The following is a 14,434-nucleotide window of genomic DNA, read 5'->3' as shown; positions in this document are numbered from 1 at the left end:
TCTGCCCCATCTGACTTCTCAAATTTTCTTCTTGAGAAAATCACCTGCTTCTTTTTTCTCCTTCTGGTAGAGCCTCATGATGTATATAACCATACATTCATTGCTTCACAAAATTTAGAGATTCAGTTTTTCTGTGAAATTAACACACATATTCCAGCCAACTACCCAGACTACTGATACTTCAGAAATTTTGTGAAGCTTATTCAGCTGTAATTTAAGGTAATTCTAGTAGAAGGATTTTTTAAATGCCTCTTTAGATAATAAACTATAGCATGTAAGCAGTGTATATTTAGTTAACTTCAAGATATCTAATTTATAATATTGAGTTTTATAGTTTCTACTTTTTGATATATATCACATTTCAAGTTTATGCATTTCTTCATCCATAAGGTTTAATCCAACTCAATTAATAACTATCAAAGTCTTACTGAGGGCTGGGTGCTGGTCAGTACTTCCCCATATATTTTATTCTTTCATGGTCAGCATAACCTTGAAGACTGGGGGTAATAGGAATATTCTGTAGTGAGGAAGCTGAAGCGAAGAGAGGATAGTAACTTTTCACAGTCAGGAAGGACCAGAAATAGAATTCCTCTGATATACTTCAGTAAAAGGAACTCATTCGGGGCGTCTGGGTGGCTCAGTCATTAGGCGTCTGCCTTCGGCTCAGGTCATGATCCCAGGGTCCTGGGATCGAGCCCCGCATCGGGGTCCCTGCTCGGAGGGAAGCCTGCTTCTCCCTCTCCCGCTCCACCTGCTTGTGTTCCCTCTCTCGCTGTGTCTCTCTCTGTCATATAAATAAATAAAAAATCTTAAAAAAAAAAAAAAATAAACCAAGATATTAAAAAAAAAAAAAGGAACTCATTCAGTTTACTTGGCAAATTTGGTTGTTTGTGGCCCCTCTAGGTCTTTGTAGCTTGCCTTTATTTGGTTAGTTTTAAGGTAGCCAGGACTATTGCCCTCTTCTTGTTTTGACATTGTTATATTTTGGGTTCTGAATGAGTAATTGTAAGGTGATGCCTGATAGATGGTTCAGAGGCCAGAGTGGGACAGGTCAGCCAGAGGAGATATGGTGTTGTGTCTCTTGAGAAAAGTAAGAAGGTGAAGCTGAGAGCCCAGGTAGCCCTACACAAATGAGGAAATAGGAGCCCAGGGAAGGAATGTGAGCAGGAGGCAGGAGTGGATGTGTGTCTGTGAGGCATAAGCACCTGTAATTTCCGTGTGACTTGGGGTAGATTTTACTTCACCACTGCTGTTTTCCTTACCTGTTAACTGGAGCTAAGAACTGCCCAGAACATCTTGAGCATTCCTGTGAGGATCACATGTGGTGCTGTGTGTAAACATGTCTTTGGAAACTGTCAGGCACCCTATAAATAAGGCATATGGCGACTATCGGACTGTCTCTGGAGTGTTCAAGGTGACAAAAGTGTCACTTTTTTGGATTTTAAAATGTTAGTGGCACATTTTTTTAATGAGCTAAATGAAGGCACAAATCATACTAATCATCTTAAAGTAAAAGCAAAGTATTAAAACTTTTTGGTTGTTGGGCGCCTGGGTGGCTCAGTTGGTTAAGCGACTGCCTTCGGCTCAGGTCATGATCCTGGAGTCCCTGGATCGAGTCCCGCATCGCATCGGGCTCCCTGCTCGGTGGGGAGTCTGCTTCTCCCTCTGACCCTCCCTCCCTCATGCACTCTCTCTCTCATTCTCTCTCTCTCTCAAATAAATAAATAAAATCTTTAAAAAAAGAATTTTTTTTTGGTTGTCTCTAAGGCAACAACACAAGAGTAGAAACTTTCAGAGAATGACCAAGCTAAAAAGTTGGGTGTAGATTGAAGCCTACAGGGGTGTAAAACCCTAATACTGTTTCACTGAGAATCTGAAACATTGACACCAACTATCCCAGTTTTTATTTGAGGACACATGTAATACAGATATAGATTCAGAGAACATTCCTAAAACATTCATTTTACATGAATTGAATTTATAGCTTTTATACTATACGACATTAGATTTGTACTTCTACAAGAAGTCTGCTGATGTTTGAGAATAAACCAGAAACTTGTCATGTGAAAATTTCATTGCTTTTATCAAAATTCTCTGTAAAGAAAACCAAAGCAAGAATAGGTAGATTGTTTTTTTTTTTAAATGAAAATTATAGACTGAAGAAAATTGAAGGAAAGTTTCTAAGAAACTTTAGGTTTAGTTTTATAGGTGAAAGAGCAGTCCTGAATAAACCTTGGCAGGACCTCTCAGGTCATGGTACACTGGAATAGGAAGTTTTATCTACATAATTGTAATAATAGCTAATATTTGTGTACTTACTATGTCCTGGGAACCATTTAAAGTGAATTGTCTTATTTAATCTTCACAAGGATATTATAAAATAGGAACAAACAGTATTTGTTTGTTACATTTACAGCTGGGAAAATTGAGGCATGGGGTTAAATAACTCATCCAAGGTGACCTTCCTGGACCTCACCTGCCCTATTTCTCTATACATGTAGTTTTCTCCTTCCCTGAATCATTTGAAACTAAGCAGCGTACATCATGATACTTTACCTGTCAATACTTCTACAAGTATATACTGACAATAAGAATATTATTTTTGTAAGCACAATGTCTTTTTCACAGCTAAGAAAATTAATAAGAGTTATTCCTTAATATCTTCTAAAATTCAGTTTCATATTAATATTTCCAGGAGGGACCAACAACCTTTCCCCCCTTTGAACTAGGATCCAACTAACATTCATGGCTTGGGTTTATTACTTTTAATTTAGAAAAAAACTATCTACATTTTTTCTGAATATATCATTTAATTCTGACACTAGTCTCCCGAAGAAGGCCCTGGGAGCCCCATTTTGTAGATGAAAAAGCCGGTTCAGAGTGGTTAATACATTTGCCCAAGGTAACGAATCTGGTAAGTGACAGAACCATCTTCTGGGTCTTAAAGCCTGCTTTGGCGGCCTCATGGGAACTAGACTGCAGGCCCAAGGAAGTGACCACTGACAGTGTCAAGGTTTGGAAAATGAATTTGAAAATGTTGCTAAATTAAAACAGACTAAGATACTAATAAACACACATCCTAATATTAGTTGTTCTTCTTGCAAATGTTTATTTCTAATTGAGATTATAAATGGGCTCAAAATCTAGTTACCAGTTCCTAGCTCTCATTCACTGCATCATTAAGTATAAAGATTAATATGATTAGTATATCATTTCACTGCTAAAGAACCTACAATAGAAGTGATTAGATTCAGAAGTAATTTTTCTCAATAGATCCTGCTGTGTCTGAATTTATTTCTTTACATCCACCTTTAAACCATAATTTCCATGCATATGTATATATATATATATTTGAAATTCAGGTAATAGTCAACGATTTCGTTTGGTATACTAATAAGCCAGTTTTTGCAAATGGTTTAAAACCTCATAAGACCAATCAAAATTCATGTTCAATAAACATATGTGGGATGAATAAATCAATTTGGGGGTTAGTATTTTCTTAGTCTTAAGCAATTTTCTAAACTTATCCTTGATTCTTTCTCAAGCCTCCCCACATCTACCACTTTTTCACAGCTGTACCCTTGCTTGTGTACTATTTTCCTATAGCAGATATATAATAAAATAAATATATAGGAAATAAACATGTACTTAGCATATTAGAATTTTTCCATGTACAAAGAACAGAAAGAGAGGAAGATTTAAAAGTTCACATTTAGGATCACCTTCATATCTCTTAAACTTTGGACAGGACTGTTATTTTTATATCTATTAAAACCCAATTCAGTTTCCAACAGAATTTGTGAAAAAGCTTCTCATTTATTGTGGCTGGTAGTTTTATTTGTAAGTAATGAAAATGGGGCATATTTTGCTATTTTTCTCTCTCTCTCTCTCTCTCTCTTTTTTTTTTTTTGCAAGGAAATGATTGCATTTCTTTACATTATTAGATAAAACCTAAATACATTACACTTTCAACAAACTATCTTATAATTTCAGATTTAAAGGTCATGCATTGTTTTTGAGCGGGCCGACCATTGCTGTAGAGTTGAAGTGTAGGTCAGGTTTCATTTTTAAATGCCTTTGGACAGATCTTTTCCTGATAATTGGAGAAATGGGCTCTGGGGGCCAATTTCACCTTGTGGCTGGGCACCCCAGCTGGGTCCAGAGTTCAGCGGTGTCACATGGAATAACGACCACTGGGAGAGGCCCCCCCCCTCGGTGCCACTGGCAGTGTCAAAATCCGCTCTCTGGTTTTGCATACACTTGTGACCCATAGATAAAGGAGATGTTAAGAGTGAATTTTCTGGCTAAGAAATGCATTATGTCCTATATTATTGAGATAACAGGTGAAAAAACAGTGGCCGTGTTTTGGCCTGAATGAGTCAGTGATTTGCATATACACAAAACTGCGGGATTTCTTAAGTACGCAGAGCTGCCCTGTAACGCTTTTTCCTCACAAAATGAAAAAAGTTGCTACTTTTACATGTTGCTTTTGAGTTACAAGCTGTACCTGTAGTTTCATATATTTTTTTTTTAACCGTATTATATTTGGTAGTTGGCTACTTTGGGGATCCTTTTGCAGTTTCACCGTTGACATGGATGATATTGTTCAACAGCGTTACACATAGTGGCAGGGATTCTGTATTAGGGTCCAGCTGAGATCACTGTCTGTAACTTGGGTCCTTTCTCTCATCAATTCGCAGATGTAGAACTTTTTCAGTTATCCCAAATAGTATAAAGGGATATAAAACTGTATCTTCAGAAATGAATTTCTTTCTCTGTTACTACCAGTTTTCATTGAAATATCCATGGAATAAAATCTATGCCTGACCTTTTAAAAATGCATGATTACCTGGAATGTTAAAATCTTGCTATTTAAAAATTATTTTATTTTAAAATTAGAAAGCAAAATGAAATGTTATTTAGGTAAACTCAGGAAGTTTTGCTAGTCCATAACTGGTAAAAAGATGAAATCCTAGTTCTCATTGCTTGTCCTTGAAGCAAACTTCAACAAACATTTCTGGGGGTGCTTACTGCTGGCACCCCAGAAAACTCAGAGACTAGTGATAGCACAGTGAACATGGTGGGTGCATTAAGAAGTTCAACTCACAGTCCTTGTGCTGCTAATCAGTACTCCATAAAACCTGTTCGAAATTGTAGTGTTACTCCAGGGCCCCCCTACAATTTTAGTAATTAGACATCCATTCATCTTTATTTCCTTTAACTTCCAAAAGCAGTTATTTTCTCTGGAATTAGATAAAGTGGTCTATGGAGAAAGTCTTAAGCTCCATTTCTAATTAGCACACTAAAGTCAAATCATTGCTGTAACTAACTGGTGAATCTAGGTGTATGAGAGTACCTCATTCTATTCTCGAAACTTTGCTATAGTTTGAAGTTATATCAAAATGTGAAGAAAAAGAAAAAAAGTTACCAGTGATCTGCCTGGGTATTATGAAAAAGAGACTAAAAAGATACTGGAAATAGAAAATTCTAATAATGAAAGAAAATTCCAAAGACATCTGAAAACTTGTTGAATGTAATTCACTTCTTCAGAGTTATGGCAGTAATGGTACATATGGTGACATACTGCTTGAACAACACACACTTGCTGAGAGTATTTATTCTCTATGACAATCGTCATATTCTGAGCCTACAGTCTTTACCTTTTGGAAATAAGAAAAGCAAATACAATTTTCACAGGGGCCAAGTAGATCAAAAGTCCTTTAAGTCCTTTAATCATTACAACAGAGAGATAATACTTTCTATTCTTTTAGTTTGTAAAGACTCAAACAAAATGATACAGTTCACGTCTTAGAGGAGTGGCTGTAAAAGGACTTCTTTCAAAATTACTTTTTCCATCAGATATCTGCCACTGTCTTTTTTTTTTTTTTTTTTTTAAGATTTTATTTATTTGACAGAGAGAGACACAGCGAGAGAGGGAACAAGCAGGGGGAGTGGGAGAGGGAGAAGCAGGCTTCCCGCCGAGCAGGGAGCCCGATGCGGGGCTTGATCCCAGGACCCTGGGATCATGACCTGAGCTGAAGGCAGATGCTTAACAACTGAGCCACCCAGGCATCCCTCTGTCACTGTCTCCATGCAATTTTATCTATTCACTTTTACATTTTATCTATTCACTTTTACATTTTATTAATTAGCTTATAGGAATTGAGCTTGAAAGAAGACTTATTGTTCTACCTCACAGTTTCAGTTTGAAATTTTCATCTGGATTTGCTTCATGCTTAAATCACTAACACTGCAGTGGATGTGGTGTCACCCTCTTTAGTGGCATGTAAATCACCTTCAGTTCTGGTAAGCTCTGTGTCCCTCTGCTTGTGCCTTGCAGTTTGAAGCTCCATCAGGGCAGGGCCCACGTGTTCTTTATCTCTGCACCATCCAACACTTGGCATAGTGCATGATAAGTAATCCGTCCTCATTAAATATTTGTCAATGAATTAATTTGAAAGCACTTTCATGAACCTAAAGCGCTTCAGAAATATAAGGCATTTTAACTTTTAATTATTCAGTAGAAAGAGACGCAGCTCCTGTCTGAGGATTTAAAAATCTAGTTGGTGTTTTATAATCTTAGGACATACTAATTGCTTGTGCTTTGGAAGATGCTTACGGTTTATTTGAGACAAATAAAAATTTTCTCCTGCATCCTGAAAATGGACCTGCAAAACTAAATCGTAGTCTGAAAGATGGCTGAAACAGACTTCACCCTTGAGAAATCCACGGCTATGACCGTGGTGGCAATGTGCTAGAGAAGGTTCTCTACAAACTCTGGATGGCCACACATTAGAGGCAACCTCTGAGGTTCCTGTGTATTTCTTTATATGCAAATTTAAATTAGCTCTTGTTATTCACTAAGAACAGTTTTCTTCCTTCCTTCCTTGTTTATCATGTCCACTAAGCTGAAAAGGAAATTAGTAATTTTTTTTTTTTTTTTGGCTGCACTAGAGTGAAAAGGCTAACAATGAGCATTTGTGAGACACTGTCATGCACTCTTAGAAATTAATACTATCAAATAATCAATCTTATAACTGGTCAGTGTTCATGACAGAAAAGGGGGGTCTCTGGATAGGATAGTGTGGGAAGTTCTATTTTAAGTGAGATGAGTAGCTTCTTTGCAGCTTGTACATTGGTTAGCTCATATTTAGAAAATTCGAAAAGGGAAATAATGCCTTTCTTTTGTAATGAAAAAGGCAATTCTTTAGGTGTTAATGATTTAAAATGAATAGCAGATACACTGATCAGAGAAAACGTTGTGTTTTGGTGAGAGAGTATTTCAGGCAATCTATGGTTGTGTTTAGTGCTTATGAGGAGGACATGCCTCAACTTTATAAACTTTTCTCCAGGCTAAGACTATTTTGTGCATCTCTTTCTAAAGATTAGTGTGGGTTCTTGTTCTGATGCCAGTGAGCTAGGACTCTTTTTTAAAGGTGTCTATGGTTCTAATTCAGATAGTGACTACCTGTGTCTTGGTCCTTCTGGGTTCTTTTTGGCTCTAATCAAGAATTTTACAAGTCTCGAGTATCTTTTATTCGGTGTTTATTTTTTGCTTCATAACCTAATGTCTCTTTCTTTGGAGTCACAGCGCATATGATTTAATGGATCTTTTTACATTAATACTGTGGGAATTATGGACTAGCACATCTTACATAGTTAATCCTTCGGACTATGATTCTTATTAGGGAATATTTTCTTTTATATAAGCACAGAGTCTATAAATAGCATTGTATGGGAGGATAACAAAAGACTGGTTGATTCTAATTTGGTCAGATGGAAGGGGAGCAGGGGTAAATTTATATTTTGAAAGCTTTATATCATGTATTTATGTCATGTATTTCAGTACAGTATTGAACATGAAGCTATTATTGTCCATTTTATCTTCTTCTCCATTATGTTATATATATATATATATATATATATGTGCCCATAGGATTCACAAATGATGCTGCCAAGTCAGCAGGAGGCAACATTTTTGTTTGTATTCCCCATTACCTACCAATGCTGGTCTGCTAGACAGTTCTCCCATTCTCCGGGGGAACCCTAGCCTTTCACTGCTCTCTTAAATTCTTCACCTTGCAGCCACACTATTTACAAAAGGCCCCCTCCCTAATTGTCTCTATCCATTGACCTTCGGGTTGTTTTCTAGGACCAGCCAGTCCTCAAATCCCTCATCTCTGAAGCCCTCCCTGACCAACTGTCCCACTGGGCTGTGAATCATCCCTCCTGTGAACTTCTCTATCACTTTCCACCCTTCTCAGGATCCTGAGAGACATTAAGTATTCTTGGGGCGGCATGGAAAATGAACAAACTCTTTATTTCTGATTTTGCTTCCTTGACCTCGGAAATGATATTGTTCTGTTACCCATTCATTCCTTTGCAGATAACCAAGCTGAAAATAGATAGCAACCCTTTTGCCAAAGGATTCCGGGACTCCTCCAGGCTCACTGACATTGAGAGGTAATGAGAATTTTCTGTTTACTTTTTTGTCCAGATAAGATAAAGAGAAGAGTGAGTTTGTAAGAACACACTCCTTTCAACGCCCACATGCCATAACCCTACTGTAGATAGTCTCCGATCCCCCCAGCCCACCTTCCCTTCCACCTCGAAGCCCTGTAGACATGCAGCTGCTTAAACTCTGACAGCTGCTGCACCTGCATCTGTTCCGCGCTGTTTCCGAGGAAGTGGTTTCTTTGGTCAGGACATTGACTCAACTGTAAAAAAGGAGGGTTTCTTCCTTATCAAAGATTCAGTCCTTTTGATGATATTAAGCTGTATCTCTTAGGTGGCAATCTGCAGAGAAATGGAATCTTGATAGTCTTAGCCTTCTGAAGTGGACATATTAGCGAGCCTGAAGAATATGAGTAGTTTGGAACTCTGAAGCAAGGAGATGTCATTTAATTCAAGGCACATATTTTACATATGGCATAGACTACTCATATTTAATAGGAGAGACATCAGGTCTCAGGACCTTTAAGAAGACAAGTGACAATCACGGGCCTGTAACTTACTCCACTTTTTACTTAATTAAAATGGTTTACACAGTGTGAGATCATCTTCATGGTGAGTAATGACTACGTTGAGATCCAGAGCTTGCCCATAGGAATGTCAAAAAAATGATGTGTTTTTTAGGGAGAAGATTTTTCAACCTAACAGATTATTTGTAACTCTTACACATACTATGGAACTTTCTGTACTTCTTTTTTGTGTGAGAACATTTAAGTTCTACTTTCTTGGCAGATTTCAATTATACAATAGTGTTATCAACTCTAGTCAATATGTTATACATTAGATCTTTAGACCTTATTCATCTTCTGTACTTCTTCTTTTATGTGGCCCAGAGTCTTTCTTTGACAGGTGGTGTACCCTAGCCACCAGAACCTCTGGTGTATTTTACCTCCAGGTCTTTGTGTGATTTCCTCCCCACCAACTGCTATAATACATTTCTGTCACACTCTTTGTTACCTAACACATGGTCACATCTCCTGACCTCGCCACTTCTCTCCAGCCTTCCTGGAAATGCAGTTGAAGGGGTCATAGCATATTTTAGCAATATCTATCTAATCCTTCCTTCAGCCCTCCCAAGTAGCAGAGCACAGCGGGTTTTGATTTGGAGGAAAAGATATAGAGGCTCAGTGAGGAGGCAGAGAAGCCAGCAGGAGAGGCTGAAAGTGGAGCAGGTGCTGTGGGATTCAAGTAGAAGAGAGAAATTAAGTCACTGGAGAGCTTGACAAGTGGTTGAGGGGGCCGAGATCAGGGAAGGAAACTTGAGCTTGTGGTTGGAAGTCGATTGCAGACTGCAGAGAGACACCAAATGGATAGCTCTCCAATGAGGTGGGACATAGGCAAGCAGATAGGCCTTGAGACCCAAGGCAGTGAGAATGTGGCATCAGCAGTGTGGGTGACAAGTAAGTCCATTTACAAAGGCTGCTTTCATTCAGCCATGACCTTTTTCATCTCTTATTTCTGGAGAGCCAGAAGCAGTGACTCCAACTGGATGTATACAGGTGGGATTAGAAGTGAACTTCTTCATTTCAGTCAGGTAGCAGATAAGAATGAAGACAGTGGCTCAGTGGGACAGCAGTGGTGTGTTTTTATAGTGTGTACCTTATCTTCTATCTCAGATCAGGAGGTGAGCATGATATACTGGGAGACAAACTCATGGGTTAGAGTCCCAGCTCTGCCTTGTACTGGCTGAGTGATCCTGGAGTAGTCTCCCAGCCTCTGTTTCCTTATCTAGAAGATGGGAAAAATAACCCTGCTCCTTCAAAAGTTTATTATGAGAGCGAAGTAAGCTGACATTTATGAAACACTTTATAAATCTAAAAATGTGAAATAATTATAATTTATTATTTTTTGCCCCATCTAAGTGTACTTCTAATAGTCTTAATAAACTACTCCTAGAGTAAAAATAGCCCCTTATTTGCACGTGTGCTCACGAGATACGAGTCCCCAGGCTGACTGCCCTTTAGAACAGCAGATTTGATAATGCATGCAGGCACATTTTCCACTTATTGAATAAGCATCCTGATGTGGGGAGCACTCACACGTCCATGAAACTGAGTAGCTTTCAATGGTCTGAGGGCGAAGAGAGCATCTTCTGTGACCAGCTGAAAGTTTGCAGGATGACCTAACTAGTGTGAAATTGGCCAAGGTTTTGGATATCATTTCCAGGTATTTAAGTCTGAATTTTCCCTAAACAGCCTTTGGGGATGGGTCAAATCAGATCAATTGATCTTTAGAGACCTAAAGAAATTAAATTAGTCTGGAGTCAGTTACTGCACTAAACCATCTAGTAATTGAATTGCTCCTTGTAACTGATTGAAAACAGCCCTATCTGTAACAATATAGGGGACTTTTCCTTATAAGAGATCTGAGACAAAAACACATCTTTTTATGACATGATGACAGAAATTACACTTTTCTAACCTAATTGAATGTGATGTTATAAATATGTGACCTTAATGATTTCAAGTTTCCTGTTCTAGATTTACAACTTTGGTGTGGGACACCCAAACAAAAATGCTTTTGGGACTGGATCTGTTTGCCTTACACCTCCAAACTCAGTGTTTTATTTCTTCTACAATTGTACAAGCTTTTGGGATACCGTATAAGGCATTACAGTTTTCCTGCTCTCATTTTAATGGGTTCTGTTCAGACACTTGAATGTCTCCCATGCTCCGTGTGTAGCCTTACTCTTCAGTGACAGCATCTCCTTCATTTGTAAAAGGAAAACCATCTCATTAGCAAAAGTAGAAAGCATTTTCATCAGACGCTTTGCACATATACCTATAATGGGCAGCTTAGAAGCAAACCAAAAGCCCAAAGGAATTTCTTAATATCACCGAATTCATAATTATTTAGTTCAGAGAAAGAATTATCTGCTGGTCTGTCAGATAATAATAAACAGACTGTTAGTTGGTGTTTTCTTTTTTTGGGGGGGGAGGGAGGGCACGTTGTACAGTAAGGGAAAGCACAGTGTTACTTTTGAGAAAGGAAAAATAACTAGGAGGGTTTTTTAATGATTTCTTCAAAATTAAGTTTCTTTTGTTAGGTTTTGTTTTTTTTTTCTTCCCCAGAGAGAGTTCATGCTCATTGCAGAAAAATCTAACAAGTAAGAAAAAGAGCATAAATAAGTAACAAATTCCATTCACTCAGAGATAACCACTGGCAAAGACTTATATATTCTTCCAGGTACTTTCCTATGCATGTACGAACATTTACTTCCTTTAAGGTTTACACACATACTATTTTTAATCATTTCCTCTTAATATCAATAGATATATGACTATAGTATACTTTTTAATGGCTGCCTAATTTTCCACTGTGTCCGATCACTTATTTGACCAATCCTATGTATTAGTTATTTAGGTTTCCCACTTTTTATTATTACAAACAGTGCTAGGAGGAAAATATATATCTTAACTCATGCTCTTCATTATTACCATAGGATAAATACTAGCAAATAAAAATGCTGGATCTAGGGATATACTTTTTTATTTTTATTTTATTTTATTTTTTTGGTGCAAAATGGTGGTTTTATTAAAGCATGAGGACAGGACCCGGGGGCAGAAAGGAATATACTTTTTTTATTCATAATGTTGTTTTTATTGTTAAAAATTTGGGAAAGACCTAAATATTCACTAATAGAAAAATGGTTTAATAAATGTGTAAGGCCATGCAATGGAATTTTAAAAAATCATGGTAACGTATGCAACATAAAATTTACCATTTTAATCATTTTTAAGTAAACAATTCAATGGGGTTAAGTATATTCACAGTGTTGTGCAACCATCACCATTTTACATTTCCAGAATGTTTCCATCATCCTAAATAGAAAACTTGTACTCATTAAACAGTAACTCCCTATTCCTCCTCTCCCAGTCCCTGGTAATGTCTGTTCTACTTTGTCTCTATGAATTTGTCTAGTTTAGATACTTCATATAAAGGGAAAGATAATACATGTTTTTAAGGTTTTTCATACAAACTGCCAAGTTTCCCTCAAGAATGACTGTCCATGCATGGTCAAGAATACCCATTTCTTGTACCCTTGTCAAACATAATCACCATCTTTTCATCTTTGCCAATTTGACAGGTGAAAATGTGTACTTTTTCTTTTGTAAATTGGCCTGTTTATGTCATTAGCTCTTTTTTTTTCTTTTGGATTGTTTATCTTTTCTTTTATTGATCCATATAAGCTACTTATATATTATATTAGTATTTTTATTGTTTATATATATTGGAACCATTTTGTCAGTTTGAAATTAGCTTTTTAGGTATGTTTTTGATAAATAGAATATTTTATCACCAAATCTGTTTTACTTTATGATTTCTATCTTAAGAAGAGGTTCCCTACTCCAAACTCTATAAATGTGTAAATATTCAAGTACAGATTTCTGTCACTTTACTGCTTTCTAATTTTTTATTTAAAAACTCATACAGTATTTATTTTGGTATGAGATATAAAATAGACATGTCACTGTATATTTTTTTATTTTACATTTTTAAAATTTTATTATGTTATGTTAATCCCCATACATTACCTCCTTAGTTTTTGATGTAGTGTTCCATGATTCATTGTTTGCGTATAACACCCAGTGCTCCATTCAGTACGTGCCCTCTTTAATACCCATCACCAGGCTAACCCATCCTCCCACCCCCTCCCCTCTAGAACCCTCAGTTTGTTTCTCAGAGTCCATAGTCTCTCATGGTTGGTCTCCCCCTCCGATTTCCCCCCCTTCATTTTTCCTTTCCTACTGTCTTCTTTTTTTTTTTAACCTATAATGTATTATTCGTTTCAGAGTGATAGACATTGGGGAGGGTATGTGCTATGGTGAGCGCTGTGAATTGTGTAAGACTGTTGAATCACAGACCTGTACCTCTGAAACTGTGTATTTTTTATAAGTGGTTCCAATACCATGTATGTACTAGCATATTCCTTTCCTATTTATTTATAATTCCCCCTATCATATACTAAATTTTTGTCTGTGGTAGTTTTGTAGTCTCTTTATTGATCTTCCAGTATTGTATTAATTTTTGTAAATTGATAAAATATATAAATATTTGATGATACTTAGATATCTGTTATGGCAAACTCCAAACCTTTTTACTTGTTATTTTCAAATTTTCTTAATATTCTTTGACATTTATGCTTCCAGCCTTTGGAATCATTTTGTCAAGTCTTCCCAAAAAAAGTCATTGAAATTTTGACTGGGCTTAGGTTCAATTTATACAGTAATTTGGGGGAGAAAATTGGTATCTTTATAGTATTGGAACTTCCTTCTAGGAATATGTCATGTTTGTCCTTTTATTGAAATGTCTTCTTATGTTCTTTAGAAGTTTTGATATTTTCAAGTTTGTAAGTCCTGCCCATATTTTCTTAGGCTCATAGCTAAGTCTACTAGAGCTACACTGTCCAATTTAATAAATAGCCACTGCCCACAGATGGCTAGTGAGGACCTGAAATGTGGCTTTTCCGCACTGAGATGTGCTGTAAGTACAAAAAAACAAACCCCATGATTTTGAAGAATGAAAATATCTCAAGAATAGTTTTAAAATATTTTTAGATGTAAAAATAATATTTTGGACATATGTTGGGTTAAATATATTAAAATTAATTTCACCTATTTTTTTAAAAATGTGACATCTAGACTATTTAAAATTACATATATGGCTCACACTACCTTTGTATTGAATAGTACTATACTAGAGAGTTTTTGGGAGGAGAGAGCTTGCTTTTGAAAGTAGAATTTTTAATTAGAAATCTACCTAGTTTAGTCTATAAAAAGCTATTGATTTCTATATGTCTTTGGCATACTGCCATTTTACTGAACTTCAAAAAAATAGTTTTAATAGTTTTTCCTTTTAGTCTCTTGAGTTATCCAGTTACATTGCTATATAATTTGCAAAAAATGATAATTTTATCTTTTTC

General features: G+C 36.6%; 1 protein-coding gene across 1 annotated transcript in view; it reads left to right on the top strand.

Annotated features, from left to right (window-relative positions):
- The window catches only part of TBX20 (T-box transcription factor 20), a 52,562-nt gene that overhangs the window by 13,098 nt on the left and 25,030 nt on the right, over positions 1-14,434 (top strand). Inside the window, exon 6 of the mRNA XM_036101054.2 lies at positions 8,387-8,463. Within this exon, the coding sequence (XP_035956947.1) occupies positions 8,387-8,463 (77 nt within the window). The remainder of the gene's footprint in view (positions 1-8,386; positions 8,464-14,434) is intronic.

Source organism: Halichoerus grypus, chromosome 12 (genome assembly GCF_964656455.1).
Source record: "Halichoerus grypus chromosome 12, mHalGry1.hap1.1, whole genome shotgun sequence".
Classification (NCBI taxonomy): Eukaryota; Metazoa; Chordata; class Mammalia; order Carnivora; family Phocidae; genus Halichoerus; species Halichoerus grypus.
This window is presented reverse-complemented; position numbering and strand designations above follow the sequence as displayed.